The 14544-nt window shown below is 41.0% G+C and overlaps 1 protein-coding gene across 1 annotated transcript; it reads right to left on the bottom strand.

Annotated features, from left to right (window-relative positions):
* Window positions 1–8188: 8188 nt before the first annotated feature.
* On the bottom strand, window positions 8189–12501 carry LOC311136921 (cytochrome P450 2F2-like). The gene is made up of 9 exons (XM_084171237.1): window positions 12286–12501; window positions 11296–11458; window positions 10953–11105; window positions 10641–10801; window positions 9532–9705; window positions 9254–9392; window positions 8898–9085; window positions 8552–8693; window positions 8189–8464 (listed from the first exon to the last, which is right to left on the bottom strand). The coding sequence occupies exons 1-9, from the start codon at window positions 12448–12450 to the stop codon at window positions 8280–8282; spliced, it is 1470 nt and encodes a 489-aa protein (XP_084027363.1). The 5' UTR covers window positions 12451–12501; the 3' UTR covers window positions 8189–8279.
* Window positions 12502–14544: the final 2043 nt, after the last annotated feature.

The following is a 14544-nucleotide window of genomic DNA, read 5'->3' as shown; positions in this document are numbered from 1 at the left end:
TATCTATGCACTTCAATGCGTGTGGGAGCGATGGAGATACATTGTCTTGATATAGTAAAATATCGTCTGTGTATAATGAGATTAAATGATCAGTAGATTTTAGGGAAATTTGTTTTTTCCTTCGATTTACGAATTGCCTGGGCCAGGGGTTCCATGGATAATAAAAATAGCAAAGGAGAAATCGTATCGCCTTGTCAGCTGCTTCTAGTGATTCTGAACGGAGCAGATGTAGCCTGTTATTAGTATGGCTGAGGGATTGGCATATAGTATTTTAACCATAATGAAATTGGAGCCAAGCCCCATATGTTCCAAGACAGAACAGAGATATGACCATTATAGTCTGCATCAAGCGATAAAACCGCATAAGGAGCTGTTTCCGATTAATCATTTAAGATATGTAATAGTCCACGTAGGTTATCAGAGGATAACTTATTTTTTAACAAACCGGCTTTGGTCAGTGTGGACCAATTTGGGTAAATAAGGCTCGAGACCGGACGACAACATTTTGGATTACAGTTTAATATATGTTTATCAAAGATGGGGGGCGGTAGAACACTCGTTGGCATCCTTACCCTTTTTCAATAAAAGCAAAGTTAGTGCTGTATTCACATCTCTCCCAAATGAACCTTTGTGAATGGCTGTGTTAATCATTTTGTGCAATAGTGGACCTAATTGATCTCAACATTTCAAATAGACTTCAGGGGGAATAGATTCCCACCTGGGTGATTTGCCTTTATTCATGCTAAATCAATCAAATGGTATTTGTCACATGCCCCGAATACAACAGGTTTAGACCTTACAGTGAAATGCTTACTTACAAGCCCTTAACCAACAATGCAGTTTTAAGAAAAATAAGTGTTAAGTAAAAAATAGTTAAGTAAGAAATAACAATAATTAAAGAGCAGCAGTAAAATAACAGTAGGGTACAGGTACAGGGGGTACAGGCTATATACAGGGGGTACAGGTACTGAGTCAATATGCATGGCACAGGTTAGTCGAGGTAATTAAGGTAATATGTACACGTAGGTAGAGTTAAAGTGACTGCATAGATAATAAACAGAGTCTCCTGAGGGGGAATAGGCTTTGTCGTGCCCTCTTCACAACTGTCTTGGTGTGTTTGGACCGTGATAGTTTGTTGGTGATGTGGAAACCAAGGAACTTGAAGCTCTCAACCTGCTCCACTACAGCCCTGTCGATGAGAATGGGGGTGTGCTCAGTCCTCCTTTTCCTGTAGTCCACAATCATCTCCTTTGTCTTGATCACGTTGAGGGAGAGGTTGTTATCCTGGCACCACACAGCCATGTCTCTGACCTCCTCCCTATAGGCTGTCTCATCGTTGTCGGTGATCAGGCCTACCACTGTTGTGTCGTCGGCAACCTTAATGATGGTGTTGGAGTCGTGCCTGGCCATACAGTCATGGGTGAACAGGGAGTACAGGAGGGGCCTGAGCACGCACCCCTGAGGGGCCCCGTGTTGATCAGCGTGGCAGATGTGTTGTTACCTACCCTTACCACCTGGGGGCGGCCCGTCTGAAAGTCCATGATCCAGTTGCAGAGGGAGGTGTTTAGTCCCAGGGTCCTTAGCTTAGTGATGAGCTTTGAGCGCACTATGATGTTGAAGGCTGAGCTGTAGTTAACGAATAGCTATCCAATGCTCTTTTGAGTTCATTGAGAGAGATGTGGGCTCCCAGCGAGGCAGCTTCCTCTGTTGAGAGAAGAGGAGTTCAAAATTATTTTACAAAGGATTTACTCTGGCTTGGTGTGGATTTACAATCAGAGGTGTACAGTTCTTTATAGAAGCGGGAGAATCTTTTATTAATTTGGGTTCTGATAGTAATTCCCCTGTTTCAGATACAAAAGTTGCTATATATCGGCTAATTGATCATTACTGCGTACCTTGTTGGCCAGTAAATGACTGGGACGGTTACCATGGAATTAATGGTTGAGTCTAACCGATGGATGGAACATTCTGCTCTCTGTCTTACCAATAAATTAAGTTCTGTATTGACTTTGGAAAGAGTAATAGCTATTTGTTGAGAACGCTCTAACGCAGTTAACAACATCTTTAGTTGTGATTTAATCAACCCAGATGTAAATGCAGTTGCATTATTTTTCATAAAACCATTGGTGGCATCCCATAGAATCCAGGGGTCATCGACTGTATTTTATTGATCATCATGAATTATTTTAGTTACATTTCAAATTAATAACAGAATGTAAGATTTTGTAGTAATAAATGTTGAAACGCCATTGTCACAAACGAGACTCCCGCTGTTCCTCCTGCTCACCACCAGAGGGAACCCTCTCCTGAGTATTAAACCCCTGAACTACATTTCCCACATACCTGGCTCTGATTACCGTTGCACCTGACTCCCATCAGTAGACTATTTAGGTGCTCTCAAACTCTCTCTCTTTGCGAAGTCTTGTTAGCCCTGGTGATCATTTCTGAGCGTTTTCGCCTGTGTCTGTCTGCCCGTGGATTTACTCTGGACTGTTTTTCCCTCCTTGATTCTTTGCTGCCTGCCCTGGACTATATTCTTTACTGGACTGATTTTTGTAAGCTTGCTGCCTGCCCTGACCTTATGTCTGTACCTGGATTACGATTTGCCTTATCCCTACTGTTGTGTCTGCTGGCGATTGACCCTGTTTGTACGACCAAGATTGTAATAAAACTGCAAATGGATCCTCACTCTCCTGGAGCATCATTACAGCCATCTTGTGGCTCTTTTAGGAGATTCTGAAATGTGTAATTGGCAGTCATGGTGTGGTGATCGGCTCATACACTACATTACCAAAAGTATGTGGACACCAGTGACTCAGTCAATAAAAAAGTGGTCAGATGAAGCAGATGCTAAGCTACATGACTGTTTTGCTAGCACAGACTGGAATATGTTCCGGGATTCTTCTAATGGCATTGAGGAGTACACCACATCAGTCACTGGCTTCATCAATAAGTGCATTGATGACGTCGTCCTCACAGTGACTGTACGTACATACCCCAACCAGAAGCCATGGATTACAGGCAACATCCACACTGAGCTAAAGGGTAGAGCTGCCGCTTTCAAGGAGCGGGACTCTAACCCGGAAGCTTATAAGAAATCCCGCTATGCCCTCCGACAAACCATCAAACAGGCAAAGCATCAATACAGGACTAAGATCGAATCGTACTACAATGGCTCCGACGCTCGTCGGCTGTGGCAAGGCTTGCAAAATATTACAGACTACAAAGGGAAGCACAGCCGCGAGCTGCCCAGTGACACGAGCCTACCAGACGAGCTAAATTACTTCTATGCTCGCTTCAAGGCAAGTAACACTGAAACATGCATGAGATCATCAGCTGTTCTGGACAACTGTGTGATCACGCTCTCCGTAGCCGATGTGAGTAAGACCTTTAAACAGGTCAACATTCACAAGGCTGCAGGGCCAGACGGATTACCAGGACGTGTACTCCGAGCATGCGCTGACCAACTGGCAAGTGTCTTCACTGACATTTTCAACCTCTCCCTAACTGAGTCTGTAATACCAACAAGTTTCAAGCAGACCTCCATCATCCCTGTGCCCAAGAACACTAAGGTAACCTGCCTAAATGACTACCGACCCGTAGTACTCACGTCTGTAGCCATGAAGTGCTTTGAAAGGCTGGTCATGGCTCACATCAACACCATTATCCCAGAAACCCTAGACCCACTCCAATTTGCATACCGCCCCAACAGATCCACAGATGTGTACCTGGCCACTGTCTCCAAATGCTCCGTTTGGATTGGATTTGTACCACAAATGCAAACAAAAAATACTTTAGGAGACAGTGGCCAGATAAACAAAACCATGCATGGATTACTGTCTCACCTTGTCCATAGACTAATTACAGGGTAAGGAAACCATTATGTAATTTTGTAATTTGGGTGAAGTATCCCTTTAAGTCAAGGTCTGACTATCATTAAGTGTTAAACCTATTAAATTGGTATAATACCAATGCCCAGGGTCCATTAGTGATCTTCGCATTCTCAGTGAAGATACGAATGAAGAACTTAAGAAACTTGTCGTCATATTCATAGCGGGACCCAAATAGTACAAGATAAAGGATATTGAATGAAGATTTATGGAAGATAGTCTGAGTGTCCATGGTTTTCCCTGTACAAAATAAAAAGATATAGTAGTAGTTATTATCTATTTATGATCAGTTAAATGACAAGTATGATACGTTTCTTTACCACAAAGACAGATTAATGTCAATTTTAAATGTTATACTTTCATACCAACACTTTTCTCCAAGGGTGCAATGATGTATGATGTCTCCTCCAGAATCCTTTCCTCCATAGACTGCTTCCCAGACCAAAGTTTCTCAGGGTCATTAGGGCGAAGAGACGTTGCTCTCTCCAGCGTGAGCTGTATTTCGAAATAATGAAACCTGGGGAGGGGTTTTAAAAATCTGACGAGCAGCTTACATTATATGATTTTGAAGAAAATAAAACTATAATCAGCGGGTAGTTTCAGGAGCTCTGCACAGTAAATAAAAAAGGAATAATTTCTAAATTATTAAATGTGTTTCTGGTTGATTCTTTCAATAGTATAGTTTTTGTTGTTATTTCTTTTTCCTTGTGTAGTGGTTGAGCATAAGGTTTTGGGGTCTTCTTGCAAAGTCCAAAGCCTTGGTAACCAGGGCCTCCTTCATAGCTTCAAGCCCATTGAGAATCACAGCTGGCCTTCCACCAATATAAAGACTGAAAACCTTCCCATATCGCTCTGCCAACTAGTTGGGAAAGAGCACATGAGGACACATTTACAACACAGTAACACTGTGATTACAAGTGATACAAGATAACATCACCCTTTGATGAAGGAATGACAAAGATTTTAAACAAATAATGTAACTGATAGTTACACTGACACTGCTGATTCTTTCATGAGTTGTTATGCTATTTGAGGCATAATAACTGCACCTTCTCCAGGTCTTTCAAATGATTCCTCAAGCTCAGATGCAGCAGATTCCCAAATATTTGAATGGGTTTTGGACCAGGAGGAAAGTTTGTGGTTCGATTAATCTTCAGGATGAAAAAGAGGAAGCAGATGCCTATCCACAGTAGAACAAACGAGCCCAACATGATCGGCTGTCCTGTTCCACGCTGCACACTGCTCTTTATACATGCGCAGGAGGTTCACACATGGGTGTACAAAGTTTACACTCACACTGGCCATTGTGTACTTAAGTCATTGCCATTGTGGGAGGTACACATGTGGGATCTTAATTTGATCACCCGGTTGCAGGAGAACTTTACTGCAATACAGGAAATGTAAAACTTGTAGTGTATTTGAGGTTTAAAATGGCTTCTGAAGTTTGTAATTTCCATTTTGAAATTTCAGACATGATTTTCCCTTGCGAAAAATGTATAAATCCCTACAAACATGTCTATTAATTATAATCCATATAATAATTCACATTTCCTGTTGCTGCAGGATTATTTTCCTGCTGTAGCAAACTGGCTTAAATTAAGATCCAACATTTGTAGGCCTATGCTTCTCAGTATGTACACTCAGTAACACTCGGTGTTGTAAAAGAACCCCATGGGTATTAATAACCAGAGTTGTGTGTGATTGTGTCATTTTTCCTCTGTGTAACAAAGAGGGCTGGTGGATGGAGCTCTAGGAGGACGGGCTCATGGTACCAAACACATCAAACACATGGAAACAACGTGTTTGATTCCGTTCCATTGACTCCATTCCAACCATTACAATGATCCCATCCTCCTATAGCTCCTCCCACCAGCCTCCTCTGCTGTGTAGAGTAAAACACTAAAAACCATGCCCATCATTATCATATTTCCCAGCATGCTCTATTGCAGGTTGATTTTCAGAATAGTTTTTTTCAATTTCTGTTTTTGCATGTACATTGATTAGTTGATTAATCTTATGCTACACAAAGATAAATAACATACATTTTCTAAACTAATCCAACCTGTTAGTAGTTGGATTTATTGCACCTGTTACTAAAATGGTTGTTCCAGTTTAGATTATTTAGGTAGTCTCATTAACCAATCTTCCCTACCCTGACAGTCATTGAATGCAGGTTGCAAGTGATTAAAAGTTCAAAATGTTGGATATCCTCACTCTGGCTGGATTTTAAAAGGAATTACAGATCACTTTGCTAGCCATCCTAATGTGACTTTCAGTCCTTATGTGGCCTGTAAACCAGGAGTTTTAGACCACTGTGTTAGGGTATAACTAGGCTCTCAAAGAAAGGCCTTATGATATACAGTGAGGGAAAAAAGTATTTGATCCCCTGCTGATTTTGTACGTTTGCACACATCTCAGGAGGGATTTTGTCCCACTCCTCTTTGCAGATCTTCTCCAAGTCATTAAGGTTTCGAGCCTGAAGTTTGGCAACTCAAACCTTCAGCTCCCTCCACAGATTTTCTATGGGATTAAGGTCTGGAGACTGGCTAGGCCATTCCAGGACCTTAATGTGCTTCTTCTTGAGCCACTCCTTTGTTGCCTTGGCCATGTGTTTTGGGTCATTGTCATGCTGGAATACCCATCCACGACCCATTTTCAATGCCCTGGCTGAGGGAAGGATGTTCTCACCCAAGATTTGACGGTACATGGCGCCGTCCATCGTCCCTTTGATGCGGTGAAGTTGTCCTGTCCCCAAAGCATTTTTTTGTTTGTTTCCACCTCCATGTTTGACGGTGGGGATGGTGTTCTTGGGGCCATAGGCAGCATTCCTCCTCCTCCAAACACAACGAGTTGAGTTGATGCCAAAGAGCTCGATTTTGGTCTCATCTGACCACAACACTTTCACCCAGTTCTCCTCTGAATCATTCAGATGTTCATTGGCAAACTTCAGACGGGCCTGTATATGTGCTTTCTTGAGCAGGGGGACCTTGCGGGCGCTGCAGGATTTCAGTCCTTCACGGCGTAGTGTGTTACCAATTGTTTTCTTGGTGACTATGGTCCCAGCTGCCTTGAGATCATTGACAAGATGCTCCTGTGTAGTTCTGGGCTGATTCCTCACCGTTCTCATGATCATTGCAACTCCACGAGGTGAGATCTTGCATGGAGCCCCAGGCCGAGGGAGATTGACAGTTCTTGACAATTGTTTCTTCAATTTGCGAATAATCGCACCAACTGTTGTCACCTTCTCACCAAGCTGCTTGGCGATGGTCTTGTAGCCCATTCCAGCCTTGTGTAGGTCTACAATCTTGTCCCTGACATCCTTGGAGAGCTCTTTGGAATCTGATTGATAGCTTCTGTGGACAGGTGTCTTTTATACAGGTAACAAGCTGAGATTAGTAGCACTCCCTTTAAGAGTGTGCTCCTAATCTCAGCTCGTTACCTGTATAAAAGACACCTGGGAGCCAGAAATCTTTCTGATTGAGAAGGGGTCAAATACTTATTTCCCTCATTAAAATGCAAATCAATTTATAACATTTTTGACATGCGTTTTTCTGGATTTTTTGTTGTTGTTATTCTGTCTCTCACTGTTCAAATAAACCTACCATTAAAATTATAGACTGATAATTTCTTTGTCAGTGGGCAAATGTACAAAATCAGCAGGGGATCAAATACTTTTTTCCCTCACTGTATGTAATGTATTGTCATAAAGAGTTGAATTATAAAGGCTAATATAGGTGAAGGATCTTAATTTGAGCCAGTTTGCTACAGCAGTAAAATAATCCTGCAGCAACAGGAATAATTATGTGAATTATAATAATGTACATTTTGTTAGGGGTTGATAAATTTTTCGTAAGGGAAAATCAAGTCTGACATTTTTAAGAAGAAATGACAAACTTCAGAAGCCTTTTTAAACCTCAAGTACACTACAAGTTTTACATCCTACAACAGGGTGATCAAATTAAGATCCTACATCTGTAAGGCTGGTGGAACTGTTCATAGATGCTTCTAGAAATAACCATTCAAAGATAACTGTGTGAAAGGTGCTGTATAGATAAAGTACATTGCAGTACAATATTTCACATTACATTTTTTATTTAGAATTCAACAAGCCACAGATTCCCACAAGACGTTTTGAAAGTACTATCCAGTAAAACTGGTACTGAATGCCTATAACATCAGATATCCCTGTAGGGTTCACTAGTGAGTTTTCCCCATCAAGGGTGTGTGTAATGAGTCCTATATTACATATTCACATAAGCAAATTGTGACAAATTAAAAACAAAAATGTGTTAAGCACAAATACATATAGATAGTTGAATATTATATTATATTATATTACAATATTACACCAATCCTATTTGATCTCTGTCTAGAATATCTTCCCCCTAACTAGTTCCCTCTCAGTCTTACACCCAGTCTGTAGGGTTTGGGGGACAGGGTTACACCAAACACAGGGGTGTAGTCAGGTTCCCCTGCATCCTCAGGCCAGACAAACTTGAAGCGTCGCAGCAGAGTTACCATGATCAGGAAGAGCTCCATGCGAGCGAGTCCTTCTCCAAGACACATTCTGGGCCCTGGAACAACAACAAACTGTATGAGCCCTTTATGTATTATGATGTCAACAACAGCAGTGATGCACTTTGAGTTGCTCTATCCCTCACCTGCAGAGAACGGCATAAAGGCCTCAGGCTTCGTAAACTCGCCCTGCTCGTTCAGGAAGTTTAAGGGGTTGAAATCATGGGGGTACTTCCACTGACCCTCTTCAGACAGCACAGAGGTAAGGTTTGGAATGATCAAAGTGCCCTGCAAGTAAGAAACAGAGAGAGAGAGGGAGAGAGAGAAAGAGAAAGAGAAAGAGAAAGAGAAAGAGAGAGAGAGAGAGAGAGAGAGAGAGAGAGAGAGAGAGAGAGAATGAGACATATCAAAGTGGAGAAGAAATAAGGAACATTATGTTAGAGATTTTGAAATGAGAAGACAAGACATTTTAGATGTATTGCTGCTTCTCACCTTTGGGATACTGTAGCCCATCACCTCAGTGTCTCTGGTGGTGCTATGAAACACACTGAGGGGGACAGTACTGGCGATGCGCTGACTCTCGTGGGTCACTGCCTGAGTGTAAGGCATCCTGTGTCTGTCCTCAAAAGATGCGTGTTCTTTCCCCTCCAGAACTGTGTCAATTTCCTGCTGACACCTCTCTGAGAAGACCAAAGGGAAGGGATGTTGGCAAAAAAGGGCTGAATTCAAAAGGGCTTATCAACATTGCCTGACACCTTTTTTCTTGAGGAATAATCTACAACTGCTACAACTGTAGTAGTAGAAAGATACTTTTTCAATGTCAGCATTAGAAAATAAAGCAAACAGACCCTGAATCTCTGGGTGGGTCATGAGGTATAGAAAAGCAGTGAGCAGTGTGTTGGAGGTGGTGTCTGTTCCAGCAAAGTGCAAGTCCAGGATGTACATTATGAGTTGGGCCTCTGAAAAAGAAGATCCATCATCTCCTCTCTAGTGGGGAGAGTACAGCAGTGTCAGACTAAAACTGTGATGATTTTGAAGGCACTGTACTAACTAGTCATAATGATAGATGATGTGGTCTAACCCTCTCATCTAAACACTTAAACTCCCATAAACAAAATGAACACACTTTTTCTAGTTCATCCAGGTAGCAGTCAATGAAGTCCCTTGGCTCCCCAGGAATCCTGGTTTCCTTATGCTGAGTGACTAGTCCAAGAGACATCTGTTTGCAACAAATTGCATTTTGAAAGGCCTTCTGGAATGGCAAGGGAAGGTGTCGGAGCATGGGCACTGTGTCATAAAGCTGTGGAGAAAGACCAAGTAATGAGTCAGAACTACTATTGAACCAACCATTCGTTATGCTTCCATTAACTTGTCCAATGATTTTTTTGTCGAGATTTGGAAAGTTCGCATAACAAAAAATAGATGTGACAATTGCCTGCTAGGGTGCGTTTCCATTTAACTATCTTGTGTTGATGAAAACAGCTGGACGTAATGACGTCACACCAACAACAACAAATATATACAGTGTCTAATAAAAATTTAGTGGTTGAAGTTTCCATTACCCATTTAGGCAAATTGCGCATTAATAAATTGCCAACAGCCTGTAAGAACTCCCACCTTTCTATTTCATGTCTCAGTTAGCCCACGAAAGCCAGCATGGATAATAATTATCATGTGCCAACGTATCGCCATGGTCCGTGCCATGGTGAAACTTGCACTCCTGTTGATCTGAAATAATTGGATGGTGAATCTTGCCAGCTAACCAGAAAAGCAAGGCGAAGCAATTCAGGCATTCTTGAAAGTCAGGACAATTCTTGTCCTGCAAATAAACATTATTTGTATATTTGAAAAAAAATATTTTGCAAGACGTAGGCATTTAGAATTAAATGTGAAGTGGAGCTTTAGTTTTATTATAAAAACACCATTTCCATCATAATTTGTCGCAATATATAAAGTTAGACAAAATAAAAATCCACCTGTCGAATGGTAAAAATGTTGTGGATCTTTAGAAAATGTCTCATATCTGCCATTTCCATTACACGCCACAATGATTTTTTGTGCCACATTGCTTTTTTAGAATAAATCTGGGTCAATGGAAACCTGCCTAATGATCTACCATCCATATCTGCTTTCAAACCAAAAGGTGTGATTTACAGGAAGCAATGTAATTAACATTGTTCTATGCTGTTTTATGTAAGTATACAGTTACCAAAAAGCTGTAATTATGTATAATACCATAGCCCAGGGTCCATTGGCGATCTTTGCGTTCTCAGTGTAGAGCTTCACGAAGGTCTTAAGAAACTCATCGTTATAGTCATAACGTGACCCAAAGAGGACAAGGCAGATGATATTGGATGCAGCATTGTGGAAGAGAACCTGAGGGTTCATGGATTTTCCTGTGGAAAAATAACAATATTACTTTGATAAGAGATTTCTTTGTTCTCTTTAACGTTGAGCAAGAGGGTCATCTGTATAAGGACATCTGTTAAATGGCTATGTTACGTTCCTACAAAACAAAACACAATTTTCTATGTTCCACTTTCGTACCAACGCTTTTCGCCAAGGGTGCAATGATGTGTGATATCTCCCCCAGAATCCTCTCCTCCATGGACTGCTTCCCCAGACCAAAGTTTTTCAGGGTCATTAGGGCGAAGCGACGATGCTCTTTCCAGCTGGAGCCATAGTCCATAAGAATGACACCTGGGATAGTTTATTACAATTGGTCAGTATTTATTGACATATCAATCAAATGATAGTTACGTTCTTAAGTGGAAAAAACAGGAATATAAAGAAAAGGTTGTTTCAGAACAGAGCTCTTCACAGTAATAGATTGAAGTGTTTTCTTGTTGATATCAATAATGTCCTGTACTGTATATTTGGATACTATTACCTTTTCCTTCTGTGACGTGGTTGACCATAAGGTCTTGGGGTCTTCCTGCAAAATCTGCAGCCCTGGTAACCAGGGCCTCCTTCATAGCTTCAAGCCCATTGAGAATCACAGCTGGCCTTCCACCAATATAAAGACTGAAAACATTCCCATAGCGCTTTGCCAACTACGGAAATGAACATATTAAAGGATTGGCTCACTATTTTTAAACCAAATCTTTATTTTTGATGTAAATGGCATGTTATAGAAGGGTCCAGACACTTTTTTAGTAATTTCATTTGGTTTTGAGAAACTATCCCCACCTGCAATAGACCTTCGTCATTGCTCGTTCTGCAGTATGGGAGCTATGGGAAAACATGAACTGTGAATTGCGTAATTCCGAACTTTATCCACAACGTTATATTCCATTTGTGCGACTCAGCTGCTTCACTATACTGAGAGCTTTGTCGTTTCTAAAAGGACGTATTTGGGTGATTTTGGAGCCTTTGTTAATGTTTTCCATAGCCCCCATACTGCAGAATGAGCAATGAGTTAGTCTATTTTGGGTGTGGATAGTTTCTCAAAACCAAGTGAAATAGCAAAAAAATAAAAGTGTCTGGACCCTTCTATAACATGCCATTTACATAACAAATAGAGATTTGGTTTTAAAAAATTGTGAACCAACACTTTAAGTATATTGAAGGTGCATAGTGTTGCAGTTGCATAGTGCACCTTTAAAGGCTATTTTCCTAATGGAATTGTTGAATTGAGTAAAACTGATCCAATCAGCAATGTATGGCCTTGAGATTACAGGCAACATAAACTGCATACACAGCCCCACTTATTACGCAATTATAGACCTATGTGCAAAGGTTGCTTTGATAAAACTATTTGATAGATGTTATATTCATATTGCAAAAAGGAATTATGGATTTCATCTGAAACATCCAAGTAATGCTTATTGATTCTTCATGAGAGCTAAAATAGCATAATAGAGTTTTATACAAGGCTTACCTTCTCCAGGTCTTTCATAGGATTCCCCAAGCTCAGATGCAGCAGATTCCCAAATATTGGAATGGGTTGTGGACCAGGAGGAAAGTTTTGGGGTCTATTAAACTTCAGGAAGAAGAATAAGAGGAGACAGATACATATCCACAGCAGAACGAACGAGCCCAACATACTTGTTGTTCAGTTCCAACTACTGCAGTGACCGCACTTTGCTCTACTCTTCTCCAAAGCTATATAGACATGCGCGTACACGCATGCGCGTCGGCGTCCGAAGTATACACATACATTTGCACCAAAAACAAGTTTTGTTGTATAGACTTCTCTATTTCTCACACAGTCATTGACACTAACTAGGTTTCCATCCAATTGTCGACAGATTTTCATGCAAATATTTTAAAATATGCACATTTTCCCACCAGTGGTGTTTCCACCCAATGGATTTGTTGCAGATAAAAATCAGTGCGTGATGACGTGGTGCACACAACATTTACTTTTTCGCTTAAGTTTTCATGTACCGAATACAAATCTAAAGTTCAATCTGTTTCCATCACATTTTCAACTCTACCGATAGTTGTCACAAAAACCGTTATGTTGAATAGCAAATGTGCCTACTCTGGTCTTGGCACCTGCGCTCTAGCCAACAGTTTGCAGATAGAGTGCAGGTAGGCTAGTCTACATGATGAGATTATTATGGATAATAGCGAGAATCTTTTTATTTGTCAAACGGCAGTCAAGCATCAATCATCATGTCACCAGAATAAGACCATCGATATTTATTGGAAAAGGAGCATCAAGATCACCTTACACTTTCACCACCCTGTGAAGTTTATCATAATTTATTAACCTAATAAACCACATGGTGATGGGTTTTATTTTTTAATTGGATTTGTATGTGATGAATAGCTTGGAAGGAATGCATTAATGAGGAGCACTGTACTGATATGGATTGTTTCACATAACAGGCTGATAAGAACACTCTCTCTTCGTTGTCTGTGAAACTGTCCTTGAACCTGGCTACAGTGGATTTTGTGTATTCTCGGTGCTGACTCCGCAGGTTATTATCATAGCAACTATGCCTTGTAACAAATGGAACGGATTGGCTGAAATGGAGTCTGGACCACACTCAGTCCTTTGCTCTGGTTGGCCAACAGAAGAAGTGGAGGATTTCTGTCAGAGTATTTTAAGAAGAACTTAGAACAATGGATTAGTTAACTGAGTGCCCTGCGTGGTATTTCAGTGGACCCGTATATACGAACCTTCATACTTATCATACATACATTTTGCATATAATAAATTTAGCTTGGATTGAATATCTCTTGATTATGTTTTCTCTTATTCCAATACCAGATTTGAATTACGCAATTTCTAACAATGGTTTCCAGAGTCATAGTGGGAGGACCACACACCATATTATCGCGACTCCAAGTCTAAAAGAAATTGGAGATAATGTCTAGATACTTTTGACTATGGAGATCAAGTTTATAAATTGTCTGGCTGGGCTGATGAAACATTGGATTGCGCAGTGAGATGGAACAGAGTAAATAGGCATTTCAATTTGTGGAATAGACACCGGCTGGAATGCGGACCCCCACCCTTTGTATAATATATATCAATATTTGCGCATAAAGGCATAGAACTATGGTCTAATTTATCAGCTGTGGTGAGGTAATATTAAATATTGCAAAATGTTTTAATAGAAACAGTTGACTTTCTTGTCAAGTACATCAATTACATTTTACAGTGTAGATTTTTCAAAGTAGCTAATCTTTTGCAGACGGCCCCTTGGCTTCAGTTTCACTAACCAATTAAACCAACCATCCCACCATACCTCGCGTGTGCAACGGCTTCTGACTTTATGCTCATTTAAATATTTTGTAGGCCTGTTCTGGATTAATAGGTCAAGAATCTGGACCGGACAATATTGGATTCTCCTACCATTACCGTGCAAAGCAGTTTATATAGTCAAACAAAGCACAGCGAGTGAAAGGGGCTACCTGCTGTAGCTAGCTAATGTTGTGCTCAGTCTCCTCCTGTACTCCCTGTTCACTCATGACTGCATGGCCAGGCACGACTCCATCACCATCATTAAGTTTGCCGATGACACAACAGTGGTAGGCCTGATCACCGACAACGACGAGACAGCCTATAGGGAGGAGGTCAGAGACCTGGCCATGTGGTGCCAGGACAACAACCTCTCCCGCAACGTGATCAAGACAAAGGAGATGATTGTGGACTACAGGAAAAAGAAGAGGACCGAGCACACCC

Source organism: Coregonus lavaretus, assembly GCF_964263955.1.
Source record: "Coregonus lavaretus genome assembly, chromosome: 11".
Classification (NCBI taxonomy): Eukaryota; Metazoa; Chordata; class Actinopteri; order Salmoniformes; family Salmonidae; genus Coregonus; species Coregonus lavaretus.
Note: the sequence above shows the minus strand (reverse complement) of the source record. Positions and strands in the feature narration are given on the sequence as shown.